Raw genomic sequence first — 21688 nt, 5'->3', positions numbered from 1 at the left:
TCCGGTCTCTTCTGCCCCTGTTTTTAATTGTGAATATATTTCTACCGCCTCTTCTGTTCTGCGAGATATAATGCTAATGTCATCGGCATAGGCGGCAATCTGTATTGATTTATTTGTTATTAATTTATATCTTCCTATATTCAGCTATCACATATTCGAGAGTCAAGTTGTTGAATAATATCGGTGCCACTCAGTCTCCTTTCTTTAATCCTTTGACTATTGAAAAGTTCTCAGTGAGCTCATTTTGTACTCTGACAGTTGCTGTTGATGTGTCCATTGTTGTTTGTACTAGTCGGATGTATTTTTGTGGCCTGTTAAAGCTATGCAATATTTGATATAACTTTTGTCTATTAATCGAGTCGTTAGCCTGTTTGAAATCTATAAATATCTTGTGGACGTCAATGTCGTATTTCCACGATTTACATAACATCTTACAAATAGTTAATATTACTTTATGGATTCTTCACATGGATTTCAAAGACTGTGAGCTCCAAACTAGAAAACAGAATTCCAAAATAGAGATAATGACAAAGGCAACTTAATAATTTACCACAATGAATGAAAAATATGCTCAACCAGTTATATCAGCTAAAAAATGGCGGTCTACAATATTATTTGCCGAGAAAATAACAAATCAGATATATTTTTAGTATTTTAGGGACAAAGGCCTCTCTTAAAATTAATAAAACTACAGCGCCTGGAAAGTATTATAGCTTAAAAAGAGGCGACAGAAATTTTACAACAATGCTGCAATATATGTTCGCATTTCCCTACTGCCCATGATCAGAACAGTTTTTTGACCGTACCTTATGTACACAGCGCAATAGTCGCTAAAGTACTCAAAATTGAAAAATTTCATTAGATCAGGACATTTTTCATACACAATACAAGTTCTTTAAGAGACATAAGCGAAAAGGAAAATTTGAGATATTAGGTAAATGCAAAAACAAAATCAAAAAATGTGAAAATAAAATCTTATTGTGAGAAATATAACAAAAGAAATTACAAAAGGTAATGACTGTTTTAACACGTAGTAAAGATGGGGGGTGGAAGATTGACAAAAAGTATGTAGAAGAAGTAAGCAAGTACAAAACGATATAGACGAATAAAAGAGTTAGAACAACACAGTAAATAAGCCAAAATAGAAGCTCTGTACAAAAAATATTGAAAAAAAAAACATTATCTCTACAATATTTGTAAAAAAAGTAAAATACGGTAAGTAATTCTCTATAAAACTTTTATATAAACAATATTTTTGTAAATTTAATATATTCTAGATGTATTTGGAGTAATAAATGTTCAAAATGACAATAAATTTTACGCAAAATCTTCTCCGTGCTACGACAACTACGTAACCAATCTGAGCCGCTACCAACCGCGTGCTACCTTATATTAGATCAGTGAGAGCTTGAACGTGTGGTGAGTCTCAGACTGGTCATTTATAATACACGTGATATGTAGTAAATCGTAGATCGTAGATCCATTCAGTCCTTTAATTGGTGACTCGGCCCCGGAGGGTCGCTAGGGGGGAGGCTAAGCAAATGTTAAGCTTCTAGGAAGATTAACGCCGTTGGTTTCGGCTCCATGTTGCTCTTTTTTGCCTCCACGACCAGAAATTCGATTTCTTCGCGATCTCTTCGGGCGAAGCATTCGGCTATGAGGCGGGCGACGTCTTGATGCTGAAGACCATCCACCCTGGTACCGTCCACTTGAAGGATTAGTTGACCGACCTCGAGGCCACCTGCATAGAAGGCCGCTCCACTTTCCTGAAATGTGAATAGTATTTAAAATATTTTCTAAATAAATAAAAATGCGTTTATATTCACACTTTGATAAATTTGATCGACTTTATGCTCTACAGATGAAGTTCTTTCAATTACATAAGACAATATAAATGATAAAAGTGAATTCGAGCACACTAAAGTATCCAATCTAGCTAATAAAATGTGGTGATTAATTTTGCCAAAGGATTCTTTGAAGTTTGCATATATAACATCACCTTGTCGTTATTCGTCTAAGATTACCGGAATAAACTGGTTTAAACTGTTACGATAGCCTTGCTACGCCTCTAATAAAAAAGGTCATGGTCCAGAAATGTATGTATTTGAGGACAGTAATTCTGCTGTGATTTCGTCAATTACATAGTTAGAAAATAAACATTACATTGGTGTCAGAAGTGCGAGGTAGTTAAATAAAATCTGTAAAAAACGGTTATGAGAGTCAGCGATTTAAAAGTAACGAATTTACGACGTGAAAGACGGCGAACTAACTTCTTCTTTAGGTGCCGTCTTCTTAGCGAAGGTTGGCGATGACCTCTGCAAAGTCTTCCCTATTTTGGGCTTTCCTCATTAAACTTTGAAAGTCTAATCCTGTCCAATATTTGATGTTGCGCAGCCAGGTCATTTGTCGTCTACCCGGGCCGCGTCTGCCTTCTATTTTCCCTTCTATAAAAAGCTGAAGGAAGTTATACCTGTCGTGTCTAAATATGTGTACAAGATAAGACGTTTGACGCTTCTTGACAATTTCTGTGAGTTCACGTTCTCTATTCATACGCCTTAAAACATCTTCATTTCTAACGCGGTCGGTTCATGGAATTTTCAGCATACGACGAAATACCCACATCTCAAAGCTCTCTAAACGTCGTAACGAGCTGACTGTTAACGTCCAAGCTTCCACGCCGTGTAATAGTACACTATATACATAACACTTTATCATGCGGTATCGTAGGAACAAATCAAGATTACGGATAGTGAGTAACTGTCGCATCTTTAAGAAGGTGTTTCTTGCCTGTTCTATTCTACATTTAACCTCTTGTTCTTGGTCTAAGGTTTCATGTATCCAACAGCCTAGATACTTGAACTTTTTCACTTGTTCAACTAGATAGTTGTTGACTAGTATGTTTATAACTGGTGTGTGTTTTTTTGAAATTACCATTGTTTTGGTTTTTTTTACATTCACCTTAAGGCCGTATAGTTCTCCTTCTCACACTACTTTGGTTAACAGAATTTGTTCTTCACTGCCAGCAATCATTACTGTATCATCGGCATACCTGATATTGTTCACGATTTTTCCATTGACTTTTATTCCTTCTTGTGCTTCATCTAGAGCATGTGCAAAGATGTCCTCTGAGTACAAGTTGAATAATAATGGTGATAGTATACTACCTTGTCTAACTCCTCTTTGGATGTTTATGGTTTCAGTATCACCCATTTCAGTTCTGACAGAGGCGTTTTGGTTCCAGTAGAGTTCACGTATTGTATTAATGTCGTTTGGATCCAGGTTCTTTTTTTGCAAACATTCTATTAGCTGATCGTGTTTGACTTTGTCAAAAGCCTTTTCATAATCTATAAAGCACAAGTAGATATCTTTTTGTTGATCCTGACACTTTTGCATGAGAACAATGAAACTGAACAAAGTTTCTCGAGTTCCCATACCGTTTCGAAAGCCAAATTTTTCCGGACCCATATCTTCTTCGCATTTTTTGTAAATTCTGTTATGAATAATTTTTAGAAATAGCTTCAGAATATGGGGCATGAGACTTATTAATCGAAAGTCGTTACATTTTTTTGCATAGTTTGATTTGGGTATAGGCACAAACGTAGACGTTAACCAATCTTGTGGAATTGTACCAGTCTTGTATATACTGTTGAAGAGTCTTGATAATAGTTCTAAATTGTCTTCTTCCAAAAGTTGTATAATTTCACTATGAACGTAGTCAGGTCCAGAGGCTTTTCCGGTTTTCATATTTTTTAAGGCGTATTTTATTTCTGATGTTAAGATGGGCAAGTCATTATTTTCGATGTTTGTTTGTTTATCAATATTTATTGTTCTATCGTCTGAGAATAGGTTTTGTATGTATGTTCGCCATTCAACGCTTATTTCTTCTATTGTGGTCAGGACTCTATCATCCGTGCTTGTTATTGTGCCAAACTGCCTAGCGTTTCTGATCCCAAACATTTCTTTAATTTTCTTATGGAGAAGTCTATCATCATGTTTATTCTGTAGGTCTTCTATCTCTTCGCAAGTTTCTACAAGCCACTGTGCTTTTGCTTCCACTATCTTTTTTCTTATTAGTCTTTGTATTTCTTTATATTTATTCCAGTCTTTGTTCTTGTGTTGTCGTCTTACATTCATCATTTCTAATATTTCATTAGTTATCCATGGTTTCTTGCCTCTTTGATTCGTGTTTTTAAGGTGGTCTTCAGCTTTTAGAAATACAGTCCTAAGTTCTTTCCATATTTGGTTTAAGCCAAGTTTGGACATAAGTCGTCGGATTCTACTGGTACATCATTTTCCTTTTATCTGTTATTTTGACATTGGTGGTTGACCTAACTTCTGTTGTGAACTAACTTCTATTGAGAAAAAAAAAGGCAACATTAGTCCAACGGATAGAAGTTCCTGAAAAAAGAGGTTCATGAACTAGAAACGTATAAGTGAATGCTGCTGTGATTTCGTCGATTACAGTGTTAGGAAATAACCATTAAGATAAATATTAAGTTTGTCACAGTAGACCTACCTGACACTGAGATGTAAACACATACTGAATTTTAAATTACATCATATATATTTATTTTCAATAATTTATATATATATTGCCAGAATCACCGCGTTTGTTAATTAAACAATTCTTTCCATATATCTAAGTAAGGTCTATTCGGTGAACTTGCAAGACTTTCTTCTTCTTCTTCCTCTTTAAAAGCAATTCTGTTTGTTCATTGGCGGAAATACCTCTATGAAAGGTTGTCACTCCATCTTTTGCGCGGTCGTCCGATACTTCTTCTGCCGATTGGTGACTTATCTCTTGCTATTTCGACGACACGGGTCTCCCCCATTCTGCTTATGTGGTTATTCTATTTTTTTTTCAATTTTGTGTTCATTCATTTATACACTGTACGTTACATGTTTTTCTAATATGTTCTCTTTCGATCTCTTGTAATTTCCTGTAATTCTTCACAGTACTCTCTTCTCTGCCCTTTCCAGTAGACTTTGTGGTGTGGCTGTGTCGGGTCTTGTTTCTGAGGTATATGTCATTATTTATTCTTACACTGACTTTATAAATTCTTGACTTTATCTCAGTGTTAATGTGGCTGTTTCACGGCTTTCGGATTAAGTAAATAACTTTCATAAAATAAGATTCAACTATCCTAAAAAACAATATTTAGGTCAATTCTTTGAATGGCCAGCGGCAATTGACAACTCAAATCCTAGGAAATAGACTGATTTCAAATTCATTATTACAAACTTGGTGATATTCAAATGTCAAATTTATTTAGAGAAAACAAACGATTATAAACATAGTTATAGGTTATAGAATGTCGAATCTGTATCACAGCCTGAAAAAGCGTGTACAAAAAAAAAAAAGAATTTATAAAAAAACATTAATTTGTTTAAACAAAGATTGTTTAATTGTTGAAATAACTATACAGCTTTCAAATGAGAATATTTTTATTTAGAGCGTTAAAACATACACTTTTGTTAATTTTTCAAAAAATAAGGTGTACAACATAGGAAAACATAGTGTAGTTTAATTGGAGAATTTTTTACGTATTTTTATTTTGAACTTTAAAATTTAATTCACTTGACGTTAGACCAGTCCACTTCCTAAGATTGGCCATCAGGATATACGTCTACGTCCAGGGCCTCTCTTACTATCAATCTTAGCTTGTAAAATCAACTGTAGAACTCGGTATTTATTATTACGAATTAGGTGGCCGAAGTGAGAAAATTTTCTGTTCTTCACGGTATTTCTTTGTCTTTTCTTATCCTCTGAAAAATAGTTATTTTACTTGTGTGGTGTATATATAAGACCCTCAACATACGCCGGTAGCACCACATTTCAAATGCCTCTAATCATTTTATGGCATCTTCTGAGACAATTTTCTTCAATCTTGTTTTTTTTTGTTATTTTTCACGCGCAACACCGACTGTTTTTATTAATATATTATATTATGTTATGAATATCTTAAACATACGGCTTTGGATAATAAAACTATGGGAAAACATGACTGGCCTTTTGGCTTTGCCAGTGCCATTAACTTAGGAAAAAATACGGCAATTTTTATTGAGAAAGAGCTCCGAAAGAGAAAGGTAATGGTTCAAAGATTACCATCCTATTGTTTATAACTTCGTCGCAAATGTCACTTTGAACAGTTATACAGTATCTTAGGAACCACTGTTCGCAATTTATTTTTTTAAAAGAAGCGCCTTTCCGAGTCTTTTCCTTAGCCGTTCTCCGATTTTAATTTAAACTAATAGTTGCTGTAATATTCTATTAGTTTATAAACCAAAAAATTGTTTACAATTTTAAAAAATTCCTGAAGCCGCCATTTTAATCAAATTTCAATTCTATAAAATGCGATGGATAGGTGAAGTACTCTTTTATAATATGTAAAAAAACTGGCAAAACTTCTATATGGTTTACTTTTTGTTGTGCAAGATTTTAAAGAATTTAAATTTTTTAAATAAAATTTAATATGCAAAATCTATTAAATCGATAATTTGATGGACTGGTTTATTACATTTAAAGATTTTTCAGACGAATTATGAAGGTCATAAATGAATTGTAATTGGTTAAAAATATTGAATAAGATAAGGCTTGTCTTCCCCTCTTTTTTTTTTAATGTATTGCTATTTTACAGCAAGAGTAATAAATTAAAACATTTTTTACCAGCATCGTATAGGAAATTCAATTATCGTTTTATTTTATTACGACTTTCGTCCAAATTGAATCATTTTAAAGTTATAAGCAAGGAAAGTAGAAAAAAAAACGATGTTTTTAACCCAAACAACGACATTCAATTTTGTTACGTAAAGTACTAAAAGTCTTTTAGGAACTTCATCGTTTTTTTATGGAAACGTGTAATTTTTACTAAGTAAATGTATATTTTGACGAGCAAACAAATAAAAAACTTATTTACATATGTGGGAACTTTATTAAAATAAAAAAAGTGAAACAAAAAAGTTCAAAAGAATAAAATAGGACAAGTAATATTATTGTATTCAGTACAATGTGAAATTACACTTGATATGTTTGACACTGCTTTTATAATCTAGGCAGATAAATTTTTGGCAGTAAGCACATTTAGAGTTCACTTTTTTATCAAGCGAATGAGAACAGAAATTAAACCTTCCTTGTTTCTTTTGATTTATTGGCTCGGCTTGATTTTTTGCTCTGGTGTATTTATTTCAAATTCAACTATTGCTCTATAAATGCTAGGATTTCTCTTTGTATCTGCCAGTCTCCGTTGCATATTGGGTATAGCTAACTGCTTGCCTAGTATTTGAAGAAATTGTTTCTTTGATGAGAAACCTGGATCCTTAGCTACATATATGATGTAAGTGTTTAGGGCAGTAATATCGATAAAGCCAGCGAGAAGTACGTCGACCACACGTGTATTCCCTGATCGTACTGTTACGATAAATATTATGGCGCATAAAACTGTAAATACATTATTTCTAATACTTTTCTATTGTAGTAATTTCGCCGCTCAGTTGAAAGACCTGTTTGCCAACCTGAATTCTGATGGGTCACCCACGATTCGAAATTTCCAGAAGCAGGCCGAATAAAACCAGTATGAGTGACCTTCTCGGCTCTTCGATGGGGAATCGCCGCAATTCTCGAATAACGGCATTTTATATTTAAAGAGGAATTTTGTTGTAAACAGTTAGTTAGTTTTTGAATATCGAGTTAGTTTGAGTCCGAAAATATAATTGTACGCGGAAATAAATATAAATAAATATTGTGAAATAAATTAGTAATAAAGACTTTAATAAATTTGTAAGTATTATAAATAGAAACTTTGATAATAAATAAAGACAATAAATTAGATTAATAAAAATATAACAGTATAATTGGCATTATCAACTGCCCTTTGGTGGAATTGTATGAAAATATCATTTATGGTTTTTTATTTTCTTCATCAGAAACAGACTTATCCTGATGTTGCAACTTTTTCCGGAAAGGAAAATTCAGACGAGAAAACAGCTCGATTTCTAGAACTGTTTAGTTCCATTGTAGTGTCGGGTTTATGTCGCGCCGCTACGAGCTGCCGACAATGCCAGCAAAAAATAAAACCATCAAAAAAATATGTCTTCGATGAGAATGGTTAAAACGAAAATGGAGAACTGATGATAAACTTCTGCACGAATAACGAACTTAGAATAAACATCACATTTTTTGACCACAAAGACAAACACAAATATACATTTAATAACACCCGTGGACAAAGATCTATGACAGATTCTCACCAACAGAGTTATACATCCATTGAAAATAATCGAAGTAAGATACCTCAGCTCAGCAGATATAAGCAGCCACCACAGCCTAATATTATGTAAAATAAGACTCATCCTGAAAAACTTCAAACCCAAAAAAACGGTGCCAACACAAACAAAAATCGAATAAAGGAATACAAGAATAAAATATTAGAAAACGATAACATTGAGAAAAGCTGAGAAAACCTCAAAAATAACATAATTAACGCAGCAACAGAATCACTTGAAGAGAGGAAAATAAAGAACACCAACATCAAAAAAGAAAACACCATTGTTTAGAGAGGAAGTGAAGACAAAATGTAAAGAACAGAAGAAAGCCTTTTTACAATACAGAACACAACAAACACAACAGACGTATAACAACTATAAACAAATTAGAAACGAAAGGAATACTTCAGTTAGACAAATAAAAAGGAAACACTGGCAGAGCTTTTCAAAACAGATGGAACACGACTTCTGCGGAACACAAAAAGAAATGGAGAATGATCAGAGAATACAGAAAAGAGATAAACGAACTTTGAACCAATGAACCACTAAGACCAGAGGTGACGACAAACGAAATAATAAATATTGAGGAGGAAGAGGTAAAGAAAGTATTAAGGAAATTAAAAAAATAGAAAATCACCAGGAGAGGACAGAATACCAAATGAACTGCTAAAGTACGGAGGACCAGATCTGACCAAACAAGTATTAAAACTAATCCAAAAAATAATATAATAAAACAAAATTCCTCAAGAATGGAGATCAAGCATCTTAATACTTCTCTTCAAAAAGAGAGACAAATCGGACCCGGAAAATTACAGAGGAATTAATTTATTAAACACAACACTAAAATTAACAATCACAGTAATAACAGATAAACTGAATAAAATTATAACACTAACAGAAGAATAATATTAGAATACAACAAACCGGCATATCTATGTTTCGTGGACCTTAAGAAGGCTTTTGACAGGGGCAAATTAAAGGATGTTATCCTCTTATTGCACGCAAGAGAGATACCTCTAGAAATAATTACGATTGAAAATATCTAACAAAACAACACAATAAAAGTAAACATAAAAGAAGAACTAACCAACCCTATTGAAGATGGCAAAGGGGTAAGACAGGTAGATTCCCTGAGTCCTTTATTGTTAAACCTGATTATGGATGAAATAATAAAAAAAGTAAGAACTAAAAAAGGATAACAAATGGGAGAAAAACAATTTAAAATAATTTGCCATGCAGACGACGCAATACTTCTCTTTCAAAGTGAAGATGATTTACAAAGTATCCGCTAGAAAATTTAACATGTTAATTTCTCCAAAAAGACGAAATGAATGGTTATAACAGCAAATTTACTAAGATTTAAATTGGAGCTGGAGGGTCAGATCATAAAACAAGTGATGGAGTTTAAATATCTAGTCATCACATTATCTAGCTACGCAAAGCTCGAGAATAAGGTACATAGAAGATCAAGTGAATAGAGCAAACGGAGCCGCAGGTTGTCTGAATGAAATACTATGGAGAAATAAAAATATTGGGAAAGAAATAAGAGGCAGAATTTACAAAACAGTCATCAGACTAATAATGACATACGCGGCAGAAATACGACCTGACACAGAGAGGTCAAAACGGATGTTAGAAACAGCAGAGATGAAAACATTTAGAAAAATTGATGGTAATACACTATGGGAAAGAGCAAGAATTACAGATTTACGACGTAGATGCAAGAACATCAGGAGAGCATCAAGAACTGGGTAAAAAATAGAAGAGTAGAATTTAACGATTATATAAGCCGAATGACAACAAATAGACTGTTAAAGACGGTAAGAGACGGTTTCCCAATAGGAAGACGATCAGTAGAAAAACGAGAAAAACGTTGGAACCACTACTTACTGGAGTCACATTGAAAAACCGAGTCATGTCTACATAAAAAGAAGAACAAGAAGAAATAGGTCAAGGTCAGTTAAAGACTAGTCTCGTATATACTAAGTATATAACAGTACTAAAAAGCCTTATCTAGAGATAAAAATTAAAAACCAATACATATCCAAATATACATAAAACATTACGTGACCACTGATCAAAATGCAGTTTTCATGGATGTTAATTATTGAAATTTGGTGAAAGGTATTAGAAGATGTGTAAAAGCCTTGAAAACTCAGCTATACGAGATTTTGGGGAACAAATTGGCATTTATTCAACTGAAGGTTGAAAAATATGGTCCTGGGGTCCACGTCATTTTCCAAGGGTTAATCATTTTTAAATATTTTAATTTTTTACTAATATTCGCGACCTATTTGGCAGAGAGGGAAAAAAGTCAATTATTATTATTAAAGTTATCATACATATTTTTCTGCAAAAATCAAAATGCCACCTCTCACATCCACCTCAAAATAGATCAGCACTTGTCTAAATTATTAGATCGTAGTAACAGTGACTATCAAAAAAACACTGTATTTTTGCCCATTTCCCTGGGCTATTTGCAGTTGCTCCTGGTATATTCATTATTTAGGTTGCTACTTTAATTATAAACAGGCAGATGTTATAGATTCCCACCAAATAGCGTCTTACTATACCTAACATTTCAATACAGTGAGTCTTATTTACTGTGTGGTATCCGATGCGTGGCTCTCACAATCTATTAGACCGTTAATACTGCTGCTGGGTACCTGTTTATAGCCCTTCTTTGCTACATCCTGCATAACGAACGAGTGAACAACAAAGCTTATTGAGCATTTCGTTCCAAACAATCCGTTTAATTTCATTATACAACTACCCAATTAATTTTTGTCTCCACGCTTATCAAGATTAGCCATCTCCAATACATATAAGAATGTATTGAATTAATACGTGTAATCACCTTGCAATGTTTAACTCCGTATACGCTGTAATAGAAATTGAAAAGAATCAGCAGGTGAGCAACACGTAACCTTGACTTTAAGTAAAATATGTCATCTTAATAATACCGTAGAAGATGTTGATGGAAGTTTATTTATGTTTATTGATTTCGTGAACCTTTGCGGTAGGTAAGAGATGAAACCTTGAGATATTCAAGATTAATAATTTGGTGTTGGAAACAAAGTTAAGTTACAATGATAGAATTTAAATTTCTTTTGTCGTAAATATCTCAAAAGAAAAATAAAAAAAAAGTGGGATTACAGATACTACCAAATAGAGGAATTCGAAATAGAAAGAGCTTTAAGAGAGCTAAAGAGCAAGATAGTAACAATCTCTATACTATCAGAGCTATTTAATAGATGTTTGACTAATATCAAAATCCCTAAAGACTGAAAATAGTGTCTAGTAAAACTCTTACAAAAAAAAGGGACAAAAATGAGACTTAAACTATATCGTTGCTCAGTCAACTATACAAACTTTTTATAAGAGTTATTAACAATCGGTTAAATTTTAAGTTTAACTTTTTAATTTAATTAGAATAAATTAATTTTCTCAATAACAACAATAAGAAAGAACTTCCTGACTGTCCCCTCAAGATACATCCCTGTAAAAAGTCGAAGCATTTTAACAACAAGCCTTGTACAAGTATGTATGTACATATTATGTACCATTTATATATATATATATATTTGTCCCTGTCTCTCCTAATGGTTTCCACACTTCCCCGGGAAAATTATCTGGCCAAACTGCTTTTCCTTTCTTTATTTTTTGAATTGCTTGAGCCATTTTTCCGTTTGTTATTTTGGTCACCATTGTTGTTACTGTCTTTATTAACTTAACTGGTTATCTATCAAATTTTGTATTTAATACCCTCTCAAAGAAAAAATGATATATGAATATAAATAAAACAAAGGTGATGGCAAAAGTCAATATATCACATTAAGTAGACCTAGATGGAAGTTAGATCTAATGCGTCGAAGAGTATTCATACTTAGGTCACACGATGAAACCAGGTAAACAGTAGGAAGACTGAGTGTTGCGTTAAAAAAAAGATACCAATAAATCTAAAGAAAAAAGTATTCAACAATTGTATCCTACCAGTTATGATATATGGTATGAAGACAATGACACTGGTGAAAGATGTAATTGGAAGAACTGCGCAAATGAATTTGAGTTGGGTAGGTGCCAGCACGACAAGTTAATGCAAGATGGACGAGAAACGTTATACATTGGAGACCACAAAAACGGTGGCTAGATGTCAAAAGTGGGAATAAAAGAATGGAAGTAGTATTGGAAACCATCAAGACACGAAAGCTGCAATACCTGGGGCATGTTATGCGTAATGAGAGATACAACCTACTTCAATTGATTATACAAGGAAAAATCCAGGGCAAGAGAAGTGTAGGAAGAAGAAGAATCTCATGGTTGCGTAACTTGAGGGAATGGTACGGATGCACATCAATTGAACTATTCAGAGCAGCAGCATCTAAGATCAGAATAGCCATGATGATTGCCAACCTCCGTCGCGGAGATGGCACGAGAAGAAGAAGGGGATAAACTGAGATCAAAGACCATAAAGCAGAGGAAAGTGGAGAACTCATGAAATAAATATATACTTATTAATTATTTTTTATAATTTGATGTTTTCCAAAACACCCAAAAAATTTTACAAGAGCATTAGCAAAAGCTGACCTACCAGAGATTACCGGAGACTCTGAAAAACGTAGGAATACACAAAGAAGTTGGATTACAAAAATACAAACCTCAAAGAACAAATAGATAGGAAATGACACTGGATGACTGAAGAGACTAAAACATTGAAGAAGAAAGTCGAAAATTTAGAAGCGGCACCTCATATTGACTACATAAAGAAATTGAGATAATCACCATAAATCCACCTTTAACACCCTTGTGCCGATGGAACAAAAATAATAGTACTAAGACTTATATGTACAACTAGAAGAAGATGCTGACCGAAAAGAATTTAGACAACTTTTCTCAAAAGTCAAATATCTAGCGAGAGAATTCAAACTGCAGACACATATCATCAAAGATAATAGTAGAAATACCATAACAAACACAGAATGTATTACAGCGATGTGGAAACAATATTGCAAAATACTATCCTCTAACAACGACACAGAAGGTAATACAGAGAAAAGAAATTATGAAACAGAACCACAAATACTGATATCAGAAATTGGGAGGGCGATAAAAAACTAAAATTCAGAAAAGCAGAAGGGGAAGATGGAATAACAGCTGAGACACTCAAAAAATGGGAGCGATTGGGATTAAAATATTGCTCAGAAGCTGGAATGCAATCTGGAATACAGGAAACCGGTAAAATGACTGAAGTAAGCCTAATTTATTCCCATATATAAAAAAGGTTCACCAACAGATTGCAAAAAGCACTCCTCAGCATCATCAATGAAAGACTAAAATCAATTCTCTTAACTTAATTCTCCATAAAAACTAGACTCACAACAACTATTAACCAAAATATACTAATCTATTTTGGACATATAACTAGAAAAAGAGAATGCATGGAACAAAAATATGTTAGTTAAGAGCGTAGGCGCAAAATTTCGGGCCAATGCTTTTTAAATGCAATCATTTTTTTCGAATCATGAGAAAACTAACAAATATTTTTAAAAAATTTAAAAGCAGAATTATTACTGAGGGCCGAAAGTCCCTTAGAATAAACAAAAAGTTTTTTTGAATAAGATATTTGAAATTAAAAATCACACTAAATTTTCTCTTTTTTGTCACCCCTGTAACTTATTAAAATAAACATTATGGAAGTTTTCAGGGACTTTCGGCCCTCAGTTATAATGTATTCTTTTATTCTGCGTTTAAATTTTTCAAAAATACTTATTAGTTTTTTTAGGATTCGAAAAAAATGAATGCATTTAAAAAGCATTGGCCCGAAATTTTGCGCCTACGCTCTTAAAGGCAACGTACCGGGAAAAATATCCACAGGAAGATATTCAGCACGATGGTCAGAGCAAATACAGAACATGACTAGTAACTCATTCTCCGAAGCAAAACAACAGACAGACAGAAATAGTCAAATAAATTATATGACACCACTACACTCTTACGAAGGAGAAGTATATAATGGTGCATTACATTTAATTATTTATATCCTCCTTATTTAAAAGAGATGTATATATTGATGTATTACATTTAATTAATTATTAAATTAATTTGTCGTTAAATTAGCCACACGCTCTTTTACTTTTTTTTTGTGGCATAGACTTTCGTCATTCAGCCAGTCTCGAAAGGTTATAATATATTCCTTAAGAAAGTATAATACACATAAGTACAGATTATTTCTCTCAGACAAATGCACAGCGATATCCCTAAAACGAAATAGACGAATAATTAATAGAAGAACACGTCGAAGAAAAATACAAGGACACTCGCTTCTCGTCTAGGGGAACAAGGTATAGGGGTCTAGAAACAAAAAAAACCTTTCTTTTTTCTCGTTTAGTTAGTAAGTTTTAATGTTAAGTTATCGTAGAGTTTTTATAACATCTAGAAAAAACCTACAAATTGTTTTTGTAAGTATGAACCCTGTTCGTTGTTTACTTATATTTTAAGATCTTTTCTATTTGTAGTGAACTGATGATGCTTTTAAAAATTAAAGCGAAACGTATTCAAATAAATCAATGAAGTAGTTGACGACTTTCATTTGCCAATTATTGACTATTCAACTATTGAATATAATTTAAATTTAATCAACGGTCGTATCTTTTGCAATATATATATATATATATATATATATATATATATATATATATATATATATACATATATATATATATATATATATATATATATATATATATATATATACATATATATATACATATATATACATATATATATATATATATATATATATATATATATATATATATATATATATATATAGTAAACTCTTAAATATTGGGGAAATCTGCAAGAAAGACTCTAATGTGTATCAATTGTTTCGCCGAACGTTTTCGCCAAAGAGAATTAATTTGGCTTCTTCAGGGCTGAAAGAGAATAAATTATAATTAGCTACCATATATTATCTATTAAAACATTATTGATCTTACCGTAACTTAGAATTGTAGAGTTAGAATATTAAAAAACTTTGCTAGTAACATAGTGGTGTTTTTTGTTACTATGTGCAAAAAAAAGTTTTTTATAAGGTTTGAAATGTATGGTAGCTTTGAACTTGACACGTAAAGGCTTACCCAAGGTCAATCGAAAAACCCAATGTAACTACATTTAAAAGGAGATAATTCTTTGAATTGTCGGCAATAACTAAATTTTTGATTTTCAGACAGTTAAAAGTGAGATTCTGTTTGAGCCAGAACGCAAGCGCTGACAACTTCATTAGTTCGTATGAATCTTTATGTCGTTAAGGTTCATTGGTAAGAAACGAATGAATTTAAATCCCAGTAAAGGGAAATATTATTTTGATTTTCTTTATTTAATTCTATTATATTGTTCATGTACTATTGAATCTTATTGTTATAATTAAATAAAGAAAATCAAAATAATATTTCCCTTTACTGGGATTTAAATTCATTCGTTTCTTACCAATGAACCTTAACGACATAAAGATTCATACGAACTAATGAAGTTGTCAGCGCTTGCGTTCTGGCTCAAACAGAATTTCACTTTTAACTGTCTGAAAATCAAAAATTTAGTTATTGCCGACAATTCAAAGAATTACCTCCTTTTAAATGTAGTTACATTGGGTTTCGCGATTGACCTTGGGTAAGCCTTTACGTGTCAAGTTCAAAGCTACCATACATTTCAAACCTTATAAAAAACTTTTTTTGCGCATAGTAACAAAAAACACCACTATGTTACTAGCAAAGTTTTTTAATATTCTAACTCTACAATTCTAAGTTACGGTAAGATCAATAATGTTTTAATAGATAATATATGGTAGCTAATTATAATTTATTCTCTTTCAGCCCTGAAGAAGCCAAATTAATTCTCTTTGGCGAAAACGTTCGGCGAAACAATTGATACACATTAGAGTCTTTCTTGTAGATTTCCCCAATATTTAAGAGTTTACTATTTAACTAATCTGCAAAGATTAAATTTCTTTTCTCTCTATATATATATATATATATATATATATATATATATATATATATATATATATATATATATATATATATATATGTATTATATATGTATATAGGTATAAGCTCCAAGAAGATATTACTGATTCATTTTTCCTTGATTTCTCGCTAATAAACAACACACCAATCCATAAACTTTCTCTATATGATCTTCAACATTAACTATTTGAAACTTTATAATTAGTATTTTGAATTTATTTTATCCCAAGTATTTTTAATTGCTGACTGTCTATTGAAACAAATTAAGAGGCAATTTAGTATTGTTAGTATACACTTAAATAATGATTTTATTGCTAAAAGAAGCGTAAAATCAGTTATGTGTCACATCTGGCAATCGTATCCCATGTCGATCAGGTTATTTATTACAATGTCGTTGTTCATTAATCACTGGACATTATAATCGAGGTCTTTTAGAGTAACACGGAATAATTTCAATCTGAATTTAATTACACCCTAATCGAAATTAGGGTGAGCAAATTTATTGTTGTACATAATATTCGTACTTATATATATTTGAGATAAACACACTAAAGGTAAAACAAATGTAATAAGTGGTTCCCGTCATTTCGAATCACGTTACAATTTAGTATTCATTGGATTGCACCGGAAATTACATTATTTTTCAACTCTCTAAACAAAAAAAACTTTGAAGTGTCATCTGTCATCACATTTTCTATTGGAAATAAGAAGTGTTTGTTTACTATTCAAGAATTTTGTATCAGACATTGTTCTATTTTAGCTATATGGGTCAAAAAATGAATAGAATTTGGTCTGTTTCCGAAAATTATTTGGCGTCAATTTTACTTGGCCATAGACTTGGCGCAACACAATTAATAGGCTTCATCTTCAAACTTAAATTCCTTGCAATGTTCAATCAACACAAAGTTAACTTGTTCAATAGCAACGGTTCGCTGTAAGCTGTAATCGATTGCCACGTTATAAATAAATGCTGCTCAATAGGAATTAAACGCGACATTTCTACGTTATTGACTTCGATTCCATCGATTCCGTTCAACTTCGTGCTTCGCATTATTCGTCAATTTAATTTACTCGTATATTTTTTTTGAGTTGCAGTGTTACGAGTTCTTCGATGTTAGTTGCTACGTCTAATTGGTAGCATTTTTAAGAATCAAAATTCAACTAGAAATAAAAAATTGACTGCCTTAGTATATCTGTATACCCATGTATATCACTTATAAGTCTATCAAAACTTGATATCAATACCAAATTTAACTTTTAATATCAGGCGTGATTGCGATAAACTAACTACGACATAATTTATTTTTGAAAGCACTGACGGAAATTGACTGAATTGACTGAATTGACGGAAACCTTAAAAGAGGTTAAAAACGGAAAAGCCGCAGGGCCTGGAGACATTCCCATAGAGCTGGTTAAATATGGACCGACTGCACTTTTAGAATTAATAGTAGACCTTTTCAATAAATGTATGTGTGGAGACCAGGAAATTCATAAAGATTGGAATAAATCTTATATAAGCTCCATATATAAAAGAGGGAATAAAAGAGACTGTTCCAATTATAGAGGTATTAGTGTGACAAGCTCTGTGGGCCGGTTGTACGGCAGAATATTAAAGAAGAGGGTTAAAAGACAGATACAAGATATTGAAGAACAAAACGGCTTTCGTACCGGGAGATCCTGCCTTGATAATATATTTATCCTACGACAAATAATTGAAAAGCGTGTCGAAAGAAGTAGAGAGACCCATTTGGTATTTATAGACCTTGAGAAAGCATATGATAGTGTCCCGTTAAAGAAAATGTTTGAGGTCCTCGAAAGGTCCGGATTGGATTCGACGTATATCCGAGCGATATATAAATTGTACGAAAATGCAGTTAGTTGTTTAAAAATTGGAACCAGAACCTCAAATGAATTTAAAGTCACTAAAGGTCTAAAGCAAGGATGCTGTTTGTCACCGACACTCTTTAAAATATAAACCTCAAATGAATTTAAAGTCACTAAAGGTCTAAAGCAAGGATGCTGTTTGTCAGCGACACTCTTTAAAATATACGTCCAAGAAGCATTGAGGAATTGGAGAAATAAATGTAGATTTATGGGCATCGAAGTGGGACAAGAAACTCTGTATACATTGTTGTTTGCAGATGATCAGGTGGTGGTTGCAACCGATGAGGAAGATATAAATTATATGAATCAAAAATTATTTGTGGAATATGCCAAATGGGGGCTTACTGTAAACATAAGCAAAACAGAATATTTAAAAATTGGAGGAAATACCACAGATCTGAGGCTTAAAAACGCAGTCATAAAAGGCTGCAACCAGTATAAATATCTAGGAAGCATCATATCAGAAGATGGCAGAGTTAAGATAGATGTACAAAACCGAATAACCCAAGGGAAAAAATGCATCCGAATACTGAATTCATTACTGTGGTCTAATAAAATAAAATTGCATACCAAACTTTGCGTATACAGAGCAATTGTAGAACCAATTACCACATATGGTGCCGAATGTTGGACGATGACAAAGAATGAACGAGATAAAGTAGACGTTGTGGAAATGGATTATCTTAGAAGGTCATGTCGAGTATCGAGAATGAAAAGAATCAGGAATGAGAAAATACGAAACCGTACAAGAATAAGAGATACTCTTTGAGATAGAATACAAGGAATGCAATTACAATGGTATGGTCACGTGATGAGAATGGAGGAGGAGCGGTGGCCAAAGAAAGCCTTAATGTATGTTCCGCCAGAAAGAAGGAAAAGGAGAACACCACCAAATTCCTGGAGAAGAGAAATTACAAAAACAATGCAATCTAGAGGCTTAGAAGAGGGAGATTGGAGAGATAGGAAAAGATGGAGGCTGAAATGCGGGAAGCGGCAATCGCCGTAGGACCCCCGTTATATGATGATGATATTCTCATTAATAAAGATATAACATTAAACTTAAAAATCATATTGATACTCTGCTCTATATTCTTCACATTGCTGTATGGTACGGATAGCTAGAATCCAGAGACACTAATGAAAGAATTGGAAGCCTTTGGGATATGAATCTTCCGATGACTATTACGGAAAAATTAGGTTGATCGAATAAGAAATGAAACAGTTTTACACTGATTAAAAAAGAGAACAAAAATGAGGAAAAAAATTAAAATTCTGCAATATTTCGGCCATGTAACATCCAGAGAGGTATAACCTTCTACACCTCATAATATAGGCAAGATCGCCGGAAGAAGCGGCCCAGACCGAAGAACAACATCCTGGCTCCGAAATTTCCGAGAGTTTTATTAAGAAACATTCGCTAATCTATTTCGAGATGTAAATAAAGTTATTATTATATACATATACATATAATATACACTGAATACTTGAATAAAAATTTTTATTTAAGGTAAAAAGTAAATTTAAATAAAAAAAAAATGGAGAAATTATAATTGACACTACTACCGCCATCTCTTAACATCATGAGTTGAAGAAAAAAGCACCTAAAAAATTAGATAACAAAACACTCGAAATAAATCTCTATATGATAAAATTGTCTTTTTTGATTAGGACGTGATACTCTTCTGACATGGTAAGTATTTCGTCTTACATTTAGTTTACTCATTAAATTTACGTGTTCCATTTTTATTTTCTAAATAGTTACATTTAGACCAAATACTGTTATTTCCAAAAAACCAGTATACTTTTCCTGTACTACTAAGTATCGGGATCCCATTAAAATAAAAATATATATCTACGCGTCTCGAGAATTTTCAAGTCTTCACAATTTTTCTTCTTATTTTCTCTAATTTCTTTTCTCCCCGTCAGACTCTCAATCACTCGGAAGTGGCTTTCCTTCAAGGAATTGTATCTCAGTAAATTTTCGCCTTCTTCGATCAGCATTATTATGCAAATTGCCTTTTTACTCTCCAATAAAATAAGTCTGGTGAAAAAGAAAAAGAATTGGATTTGAGAATAATGGTATAATATATTTGGTAAGCAAGCAATTGTTAGCCATTGAAAGTCACTTTTGTGTTAGATACAATTCAAATGATTTTCATTTAACCCAAATAAATTATATTGTTTTCGCATAACTCTAAAACAATTTTTAATGAAAATTGTTTGCATCCCCAATAAATATAGCAGATAATATATTTATATAGCAGCCCAAACCAGAGGATTATTTAAAACAAAGAAAAAAAGTAGTTGGATAAATTTTTTAAATAGTCTAAACAAAAGCACACCTCTCTCAAAAATGTGGTCAACCGTCAGATCAATTTCCAATAACTATCAGTACAACAAAAAACCTCAACTTTCTGAAAATCTCATTAAACAGATGTTAGACCAACTTGCACCTTCATCTGCCTCTGGTAATGTTGGTAGGATTAATGAAATTTTTCGTTTTAATACTAGTATAAATTCCATGTCAAAACCCTTTACTCCTTCATAACTAGATTTTGCACTAAAAAAAGGAGAAATACACCCCCCGGTTTAGACGGTTTTACTTATAAGATATTGGACAAATTGCCGTCAAATGCCAAAGATGTTCTCTTACATATCTTTAATAGTTGGTGGTTGAAACAAGAATATTGCGATACTTTAAAAAATATTATCATATGCCCTTTATTCAAATTTAACTTAAACCCAGAACTTCCATCTTCTTATAGACCCATTTCTTTATTATCATGTGTGAAAAAATACTTTGAAAGACTTATAAAATTTAGATTAGAACATTTTATTGAAAGTAGTTCAGTTTTTCCCTACTCACAGTATGGATTTCGTAGAGGTCGAGGTACCATTGATGCTCTCATACATTTAATTACAGATATTCAACTCTGTTTCTCAAAAAACGAATTTATGCTATGTTTGTTTCTAGATTTAAAGGGTGCATATGACGTGGTTGATTTGGATATATTATATTCAAAAATGGTGGGGTGTGGTATTGATAAAAGATTATCTGTAAATATAATAAAGTATGTGAATAGAAAAATATACTTACGGGACCATAGAAATGTATTACACGGTGTATATGTATAACGGTGTCCCACAAGGCTCAATTCTAAGTCCTTTAATATTTAATGTTTATACTGCAGATTTGCATGGTTTGATGGATGAAAAATGCAAAATAATTCAATATGCAGACGATATATGTTTATATACCAGCCATAAATCCTATGAAGATTGTATGTTGAATCTAAAACTTAGCTTTAGTAACATAGATAAGTGGGTGAAACAAATGGGTTTTAGTATATCACAAGAAAAATCTTCGATTGTATGTTTCACTAGACGTAGACAAAAAGTCACAGGCAAATGCCAGATAGGTGATTATAATTTCCCCTTAGCAGAAGAGTATAAGTATCTAGGCATGATCCTAGATAAAAAACTCTTGTGGTCTAGCCATATAAAGTACGTAAAACAAA

At 32.4% G+C, this 21688-nt stretch overlaps 1 protein-coding gene across 1 annotated transcript in view; it reads right to left on the bottom strand.

Moving 5' to 3' along the window:
* Nucleotides 1–1509: 1509 nt before the first annotated feature.
* dysc (whirlin protein dyschronic) overlaps nucleotides 1510–21688 on the bottom strand; it is an 832089-nt gene continuing 811910 nt past the window's right edge. Inside the window, exon 15 of the mRNA XM_072538906.1 lies at nucleotides 1510–1766. Within this exon, the coding sequence (XP_072395007.1) occupies nucleotides 1545–1766 (222 nt within the window). The 3' untranslated portion in view covers nucleotides 1510–1544. The remainder of the gene's footprint in view (nucleotides 1767–21688) is intronic.

The sequence above is a fragment of the Diabrotica undecimpunctata genome, chromosome 7 (assembly GCF_040954645.1).
Source record: "Diabrotica undecimpunctata isolate CICGRU chromosome 7, icDiaUnde3, whole genome shotgun sequence".
Lineage (NCBI taxonomy): Eukaryota > Metazoa > Arthropoda > Insecta > Coleoptera > Chrysomelidae > Diabrotica > Diabrotica undecimpunctata.
The sequence above is the reverse complement of the archived record's forward strand: the minus strand, read 5'-3'. Positions and strand labels throughout refer to the sequence as shown.